The following is a 9669-nucleotide window of genomic DNA, read 5'->3' on the forward strand; positions in this document are numbered from 1 at the left end:
CCACCCCTAGAAAATATATAAGTAAAATGTCAGATGTCTATGTATGAAATACTATGTAGTTGTAGAAGCAATGAACCAATTTCACATATAGACATGAACATAACTAAAAAGCATACTGTTGAATGAAAAAAAAACAGAACAGGATCTCTAGTACAATGTCATTTCAGTAAATTAAAAACAAATACAGGCCGGGCGCGTTGGCTCACGCCTGTAATCCTAGCACTCTGGAAGGCCAAGGCGGGAGGATCGCTCATGTCAGGAGTTCGAGACCGGCCAGAGCAAGAGCGAGACCCCATCTCTACTAAAAATAGAAATTTTCTGGACAGCTAAAAATATATATGGAAAAAAATTAGCCAGGCATGGTGGCACATGTCTGTAGTCCCAGCTACTCGGGAGGCTGAGGCAGAAGGATTGCTTAAGCCCAGGAGTTTGAGGTTGCTGTGAGCTTGATGCCACGGCACTCTAGCCCAGGAAACAGAACGAGACTCTGCCTCAAAAAAAAAAAAATACACATGTAAAGCAGCTTATTTTACTTATTTTAAAAGGATTCATATATATAGTTTTTCATTTCAAAATATTAAGGGGGTACAAATGTTTTTGTTATATGGATAGCTTTTATAATGCTTAAGTTAGGGCTATAAGTGTGTCCATCACCCAAATAGTATTCAGTGTACCTGCTAGGTGGGTTTTTATCCCTCCCCTTCTCCCCCCTCCTCCCTTCTTGATTTCCAATGACTTTTACTTCTTTCTGTGCTCATGTGTGCCCATCAATTAATTCCAAATTATTAGAGAGTACATGTGGTGATTGTTTCTCCATTCTTGAGATACTTCACTTTGTAGTAATGGTCTCCAGTTCCATCCAAATTGCTGCAAAAGACATTGATTCATTTCTTTTTAAGCTGAAGGATTTATATATATTTAAGGATACACATCACACATGTTAATATGGTTTCCTCTGAGAGGGAGGGAAATGGGGATAGGTAAACATAAGAGAGTCTGATGGTCAGAGAAAGATGATTTTCAGCTCTTGGCACATGAGGTCCAATATTATAAATTTAATATAGAGAAGTCCTGGTTCTGATGTGGTGGCATAATTGCCACTATAGCCCATCCCTTCCTGCTGATTATAACTTAAAAACTCTGGACTCTGTAAACAAAAGCAGGTGGATTATGCAGAGAAGTCAAAACTGGGAGAAGTGACCCCACATGGGGTGAGTTTCCCAGCTATGTTTTTCCTTCTCACATGTGGCTTTGCAACAAAGGTGAGCCCCACTGGCAGAGCAGCATGCGTGGCTTAAATTCCAACAGAAATTCCCTCTTTCTGGCCAAAGAAATCAGGAAAAGGGGTCTCTGTGGGCCAGAGTATGGAGAAATCCTAGAGAGGAGATAAGCAAAGAAAGGGATCCCATAATTCAGTGCATGAATTCACACAAGTCACAGCTTAATTTGAGCTATGTATATGTGGCACATACCCAAACCAGCCTCACAAAAACTCTGAAAACTAAAATGAGATTTGAACTAATGTGACCCAAACCAATGTAGCGAAATCTTAAGGAACTGAAATAAGATTTGAAACACCTGCAAAAGTCTCAGACTAGCCCCTGAGCTATTCATGTATGGAACAACCCAAATCATCATAGCAAAGACATATAGAACAAAACTGAGATTTTAACAAACGCCCCCATAAGATAAGACGGAACTTATAGTCTAAACCTGAAGCAAGGTTACCTGCTAAAACAAAAACAGCAACATTCCCCAGAAGATTATAATAGGACCCAAAACCTATACAAATAATATTCACAATGTTGAGGATAAATCCAAAAATTATGCAACCACACAAAGAACCAGGAAAATGTGAGCAATTCTCAAAGAACATATCATTAAAAGAAGATCAACTCCAAGATGACCCAGATGTTGCAACTATCAAACACTTTCAATACATAAAGGAAATACTTTCTTATAAAGGAAAACACACATGAAATGAAGGAAAAGATAGGAATTATCTACAGAGAAACAGAAACCATAAAAAAAAATAAATGAAACCTTAAGAACTGAAAAATACAATATCTGAAATAAAAACTTATTGGATGAATTCAGTAATAGAATGGAGACGACAGAGGAAAGAGTTTGTGAACGTAGATCAACAGAAATGATTCAATCTGAAGAACAAAGAGGAAAAAAAGATTGAAAAACAGTCAACAGAGCCCCAATAACCTGTGGGTTAATATCAAAAGTTCTATCTTAGTGTATTTATAATCCCAGAGGGAGAAGAGAAAAATACCGAGGCAGAAAAATACATTTGAAAAAAATAATGGAGGAGAATTTCCCAAATTTGGAGAAAGACATAAATTTACAGATTCAAGGAGCTCAACAAACACTAAATAGGATAACTCAAAGAAAAACACACCTCGATGCATCTTAATGAAACTATTCAAAGCCAAGGATTTTTTTTTTAATATAGAAAGCTTCAGAAAAGTGACATATTACATTATAAGAAATAATGATTTAAATGATCATGGATTTCTCAACAGAAACGGAGGCTAGAAGACAATACAACAGTATCTTTAAAATCCTGAGTGAAAAGATTCATCATTTCAGAATTCTATATTCAATGAAAATATACTCAGTAATATTTCTTCAGATGAAGAAAAACTAAAGAGAATTTATTGTCAGCAGATCTGCTCTATAAGAAATGCTAAAGGAAACTATTCCAGCTAAAGAAAAATGGCACCAGAGAGAAACCTGGATTTTTAAGAATGAAAAAAGAGCAACAGATATGGTAAATAGCTAGGTAAATACATTTTAAAAAAACACTTAAAGTAAAATTTTAACATTATCTGGGTAGAATTTTCAGCATATGTAATGTAATACATATGACAACTATAACATAATGGTCAGAGGACAAGAGGTTAATATGGCTGCAAGGTTCTACATTTAAGCAAAGTGGTAAAATATTAATTCTAAGTAGACTATGAAAGGATAGGTATACATAATGTAATTCCTAGAGGAACCACTAAAAAAAAAAAAAATACAAAGAGATATATCCCAAACCCAAATATACAAATTAAAATGGAACACTAAGCATTCAAATAATCCAAAAGGAGAAACAAAAAACAGGATAAACAGAGAACAAATAATAAAAGGGTAGACCTAAATCCAACCATATCAATAGTTAATCTAAATATTTATGGTCTAAACGCTACAGTTAAAAGTCAGAGATTGACAAAGTGAATTTAAAAAGCAATACCCTACTATATGCTACCTACAAGAGGCACATTCTAAACATAAAGACAGATACAGACTGTAAGTAAATGGATGATGCAATCAGAAAACGTAAAAAGGCTGGAGTGACCATTTTAATATCAGATACAAGAGACTTCAAGACAAAGAGTATTGCCAGAGATAAAAAGAGACACTTAATAATGATAACAGTGTCAAATCATCAGGAAGACATTATTACCCGTTGTATGTACCAATAATAGAGACTCAAAAGCAAAACCTGACAGAATTAAAGGGGAAAACAATTTCACAAACTTAGAAAATTTTAAGACCTCCCTCTCTCAACAATTGATAAAACAACTAGACAAAAATTCAGTAAAGACATAAACAATCTGAACTACACTATGAGCCCCCTTGCTTTAGTTAACATTTATTGAATACTACCACCAACAACTGCAAGATATACATTCTTTTCAAGTGCACATTGTGCATTTACTAAGAAAGATCATCCACTGGACCATAAACTTTAAACTTTTATTGAAAGGATGAAAATCTCACAGTATACTCTCTGACCATATCAGAATCAAACTAGAAATCAACAATAGTAAGAAATCTAAAATCAAAACACAGACAAAACCCAAATATCTACAAATTAAATAATCTACTTCTACATAATTCCTGGGTCAAAAATGATGTCACAAAGGAAATTTGAAAATAATTTGAACTGAGTAACAACAAAAATATACCTATCAAAATTTGAAGAACGCAACTAAAACAGTACTTAGAAACAAATTTAAAGCTCAAAATGCTTATATCAGAAAAGATCTAAAATCAATGACTTAAGATTTTTATCATAAAATACCTTAAAAGGAAGAGCAAAGTAAACCAAAGAAGGAAAGGTAAGAGGAGAAATCCATGAACCAGAAAACAGGCTAGAGGAACTGTGGTTCTTTGAAATGATCACAAAATCAACAACCCAGTAGCAAGACTGATCGAGAGAAAAGATACCACAAATAACCAATATCAGAAATGAAGGAGGAATTATCACAGATCATACAGATATTAAATTAATAAGAATACTTTGAATAACTTCATGCCAATAAATTGATAAATTAAGATGAGCAAATGTCTTTAACAATACAACTTACCAAAACTGATACAAGAATAAACTGGATATCTAAATAGCTCTGTATCTATTAAAGAAATTGAATTTACCAAATCCTTCCCCAAAATAAAACTCCAGGCCCAGATAGTTTCACTGTTGAATGCCATGGCAATAAGGTTTTAAAAAAGGAAAAAAAATCAAAAGGAAAAAAGTAAAACTCTCCCTACTTGCAAATTATATGATTGCTTACAAAGAAAATCCCAAGGAATATACAAAACAATCACTAGAACTAATAAATGAACTTAGCAAAGTGGCAGGATACAAGGTTAACATACAAAAGTCAACTGTATTCTTATATACTAGCAAGAAGCAACTAGAAAATGACACAAAAATAATATCATTTACAATAACGTCAAAGTAACATAAAATACATAGGAACAAACCTAACAAAAGACAGTCAAGACTTTTACAGTGAAAACTACAATACAATGCTGAGAGAAATCAAGAAGACCTAAATAAATGGACAAATATAGCATGTTAATAAATCAGAAAATGCAATAGGATTAAAATAACAATTTTCCCCAAATGGATCTATACATGCAATACTATACCCATGAATACTAAGCATGCTTTTTATAGATATTGGCAACACAATTCTAGAATTTATACATAAATGAAAAGAACCTAAAATAGCCACGATTATCCTAAAAAAGAACAACAAAGTTAGAGGACTTAACCTATCTGATTTCAATACTTTAAACTTAATCAATGAAACAGAATAAGGTGAGTCCTCTATGTTCAACTAGCTTTTGACAAAGGTGCCAAGGCAACTCGATAGGGAAAGGAGAGTCTTTTCAACAAATGCATATACAAATAGAAAGAAATTAACATTGATGCTTACCACATGCCATTCACAATTTTTTTTTTTTTTTTTTTTTGAGACAGAGTCTCGTTCTGTCACCTGGGCTAGAGTGCCATGTCATCAGCCTAGCTCTCAGTAACTTCAAACTTCTGGGTTCCAGTGACTTTCCTGCCTCAGTCTCCCAAGAAGCTGGGACTACAGGTGCACAACACCATGTCTGGCTAATTTTTCTATTTTTAGTTGAGATGGTGACTCACTTTTGCTCAAGCTGGTCTCCATCTTCTGAGCTCAAGCAATCTGCCTGCCTTGGCCTCCCAGAGTGCTAGGATTACAGGTGAGAGCCACCTCGCCCAGCCCATTCACAAAAGTTAACTGTAAATGAGTCATAGACCTAAATGTAAAACCTATACAACTTCTAGAAGACAGAAATCTTTGCAATTAGGGGAGGCAAAGTTTTCTTAAATAGGATACCAAAAGCATGAAACAAAAGAAAATGATAAATTAAAAACTTTTGCTCTCCAAAAAACACCACTAAGAAAATGAAAAGCAAACCACAGACTAGGAGGAAATATTCTAGACACATATATCAGAAAAAGAAACTTTATTTAGAATATATTTTTTAAAAAATACTACAACTCAATAATAAGGCAACTTAATTTTTTTAAATGGGCAAAAGATGTAAACAGACACTTTACAAAAGAAGACAGATGAATGCCTACATAAGCACTTGAACAGATGCTCAACATCATTATTCATAAATGATAAAAAAAAACCCATAATGAGACACCACTTACATATCCATTAAATTGCCTAAAATTAAAAAGTCCTACTCTCATACATTGCTGGTATGAATGTAAAATGAAACCACTCTGGAAAACAGTCAGTTCCTTTAAAAGTTAAACATATTCCTGCCATATGAATCAACAAAGCTATGATGGTAAATACCATCTCAGGTATTTATGAAGAGAAATGAAAAATATTTGTCCATATGACTTGTATATCAATATTCACAGCAGCCTTATTATAACACCCCAAAATTGAAAATAACCCAAATGTCCATCAAGGTAAATGGCTAAACAAATTATGGTATATTCATAATAGAATTCTACTCAGCAATAAAAACTATTCTTCATCTCAAAATCATTCTGGGTGAAAGAAATCATGCAAAAAATAAGAACACACTATGTGGTTTCATTTATATAAAATCCTAAAATATGCAAACCACTGAACAGTGACAGAATACAGGTCAGTAGTACCTGCAGACAAGAGTGGAGGGAGAAATGTATTGCAAAGGGACATGAAAAAACTTTTGGGAAAGATGAAAATGTTTACTTTGATTGTGGTGATGGTTTCACAGATGCACACGTGTCAAAGCTGTTCATGGTATATTCTTTAAGTATGTGCAGTCTATTGTACTTTAATAAAGGTATAAAAAACTTTAATGGGAATTAGCAGTTTTCTAGGGCCAAAACCCATCTCCCAAACTATGGTAGAAAGACTTGGTAGTATCAACAGGCCAATAAGAGCCAAGTCCCATGGGATGACTCTTAGGAAACTCTCCACATAGGTTTTTCTTTTCTATCACAGTGTAGGATTCAGAAATACACTACCCATATACCCTCTCATCAATAAGCATAAGCATACTAAAAAAGCAACAGTTCATATGATCAGTATGATTAACATCTTGGAGATTAAGTCTAGATGGTTAGGGAATCCCCTCCAGGTCTCTGTCTTTTACTCTTAAATGAATTCTTAAAATTCTTAAATTCTTAAATCAATAAAAATAATCCTCAAGCATTTTACACCACCTACCTATCAACCCAGGGCATTTGACTATTTGTTAAAAACCAGACTAATCTCAAACTTCCCTTTCCATAAATACAAAAAGAAAAAGCTTTGTTATGATACAATGACTATCTTAATTGTAGTGACTTTATAATTTGTTGTCACTAGAGTGGCAAGTCTCAGTATTTCATGACAGTGATAAAAAGTTTAGCCTATTTTCAACTCCTTTCTGACCTACCAAGAATTTTTAAGAGCCCCTAGTTCACTCTTCTAGGTGAAAATATTTAGGTTTCATTAGAAAACTATTTTAGTTCATCTCGTTATCCTTTGCAGACTTATTTAATTCTATCTAATCTTTAAAAGCTGGGGTTCTCCATGGTTTCCTCCTCTCCTTTTTTCTAGTTTCACTTTTCATCATCAGTTCTCAAAATTCACAATTTTCTAGGAAACTGGTTAAAAATAAGGATTCCCACATCCTAACCCCAATGATTCTGATTAACAGATGGGGCCCATTAATCTTTATGTTTTTAGACAATTATCCCTAAGTGACCAAGGTACACATTGAGAAACTCTCCCTCATTATCTCATGAATACTCTGATTTTGTGGAAGAAAATATGTTGTTTCCAAATTCCCTTTATAGCCAATGATTCTTATTTCTATAGTTCAGACCAGCTCTTCAGCTTAGGTCCAAACCCACTTAAGTTTGTTCCTAATGTTGCTCCTCATCCAGAAATTCCTAGTTCAGTGAATGACTCCACTAGCCACTTGGTTGCCAAAGACAGAGACTCTATCTTCCTTCCTCTTACTCACCTCTCATCATCACAACTTGTATATTCCCAAAATATTGTTACCACCACAGGCCATTCTTCATTCGTCTCTTAGGTTACCGTAATAACCTCTGAACCATTTTTCCAGTACCCTTCCAAATCTATCCTTCATAATGCTGCCAGAGTGACCTAAGACCAATACCTGGCTATGTCGTTCCCTCATTTAAAACTCTTCTAGGATAAAATCCAAACACCTTAGCATGTCACAAAAGGTCCTTCATGATCTGGCCCCTGCTAACCTCTCTAAACAATCTCCCTGCAATTCCCCATCCTCCATGCCAGTTATATAAAACTACTTGCTATCCCATTAACTTCTTTTACATGTTCGCATGCTTTTCTCTCTCCTCAAAAACACTTTCTCCTCCCAGTTAACTGCATTAGTCCTCAATTTTCAAGTCTCTGCTTAGGAGTGATCTTTTCTGGTAACCCTTCCCTTTTAAACTGTCACTCCTTTTCCCCAAAGGCTATATTAAATTCCCATTTTAAAATATTTACTTATTACACTGTATTGTGTTGATCCACTTGCCTATCTCCTCTTTGAGACTGCTAGTTCTGTTTTTCATGTCTGTATAACCTACTACACAGCTGGCACATAGCAGACATTTATGTAAATGTCATCAGTAAATGTCATCTGAATAAATGAATCCATGTAATGGCAGTTTCTAGTCAACAAGAATCTTCTCTTTTGTATCAACCATGGAAAAACTTAGCAAGTTCAGTGCCCAGAATAATAAACCTGTCTTGCAACCAAGTAATTTGAAAATACCAGGATTTCTTACAGCCATTTTTATTGTCCTTCACAAGTTCATCAATATATTTATCAGCACAAATTTGATGTCCAGAGAAATGCAGGACTACTACTGAGTCATATGTTCCATTTTTATTATAACTTGCACTTTTTTTTTTTTGCAAGCTAGGTTTTTCTTCCCCACGCTAGATTTAGACCTGTCCTGTCCGATCCAGTAGTCACTAGCTACAGGTGGCTATTTAAAGTTAGTTAAAACTAAAATTTAAATATCAGTTCCTCAGTCGCACTAGCCACATTTCAAGTGCTCAAAAATCATAGGGGGCTAGTGGTCATGACACTGGACACTGTTCGGTGTATCCACAGAACATTTTCATCATCACGGGAAGTCCTACTGGACAGCGCTGGCGACACAATTATAAAAGGACTTCAGAAAAACCTCACTTACTTCTTAGCTCCCACGATCCTCGAGCTCCTCTGCTGCTTAAAGGATGTGGGTCCCGGAGTCTAGCAAATCACAAGCACACAAGTGAGTGCTAGGAACCTCGACCACAAAAAGACGAATTCCCCCTGTGCCCAGAAGAAATGAAGCTCTGCCGGGGCCACTACCTCAAACGCAAGAAGGCAATACTTTTTAGTAAAGGCGTGCCGTCCTATCTTCCTATACTGCAAAAGCGGGTAACAATACAAGAGCCTTCATCTTCCCCCATTCTCCAAAGCCCTGTACCAGATAGAGGGTCTAAAGGGAAGGTGAAAAGAAAAGACAACGGCATTGGCGATGTAGAAGGAATAGAAATTAATGGCAATCTGGCGAGGAGCTAAGTCCAAGGAGGTGGGGAACAGGCAGCAGAAAGTGGGGAAAGAAAAAGGGGACAGGTGATCTGATCTAGAAGGGTGGGGCCTACGATGGGCTCTGATAAAACCAACTCTGAGCAAGGGACAAAAGCGAGGGACCGCGTGTTCCGGGCTCGACAGCGCTACCTCTAAAGCATAACGGTCAAACCAAGAAACTCACAGCGGGTACTGCACCGAGTCTGGAAGACATCACTCCCTCTCCACGCCTAACAATTTCACCCAAGGGCTCCGGCCAGATCAACGCCACTTCCGCTCTCCTTGCCTCTCCCG

The 9669-nt window shown here is 35.8% G+C and overlaps 1 protein-coding gene across 7 annotated transcripts in view; it reads right to left on the reverse strand.

Moving 5' to 3' along the window:
- The window catches only part of ZNF512 (zinc finger protein 512), a 30836-nt gene extending 21178 nt beyond the window's left edge, over positions 1-9658 (reverse strand). For 2 of the 7 annotated variants that reach the window (XM_069495244.1, XM_069495242.1), the window contains exons 1-2: positions 9560-9658; positions 8993-9051 (exon numbers count right to left, since the gene is read on the reverse strand). In XM_069495244.1, coding sequence (XP_069351345.1) covers positions 8993-9051; positions 9560-9589 — 89 coding nt within the window. In that variant the 5' untranslated portion in view covers positions 9590-9658. Of the gene's footprint in view, positions 1-8992; positions 9052-9175; positions 9284-9559 lie in introns of all 7 variants that reach the window. The other 5 variants (XM_069495248.1, XM_069495246.1, XM_069495245.1 and 2 more) reach the window with 4 other exon arrangements.
- Between the last annotated feature and the right edge of the window lie 11 nt (positions 9659-9669).

The sequence above is a fragment of the Eulemur rufifrons genome, chromosome 19, assembly GCF_041146395.1.
Source record: "Eulemur rufifrons isolate Redbay chromosome 19, OSU_ERuf_1, whole genome shotgun sequence".
NCBI lineage: Eukaryota > Metazoa > Chordata > Mammalia > Primates > Lemuridae > Eulemur > Eulemur rufifrons.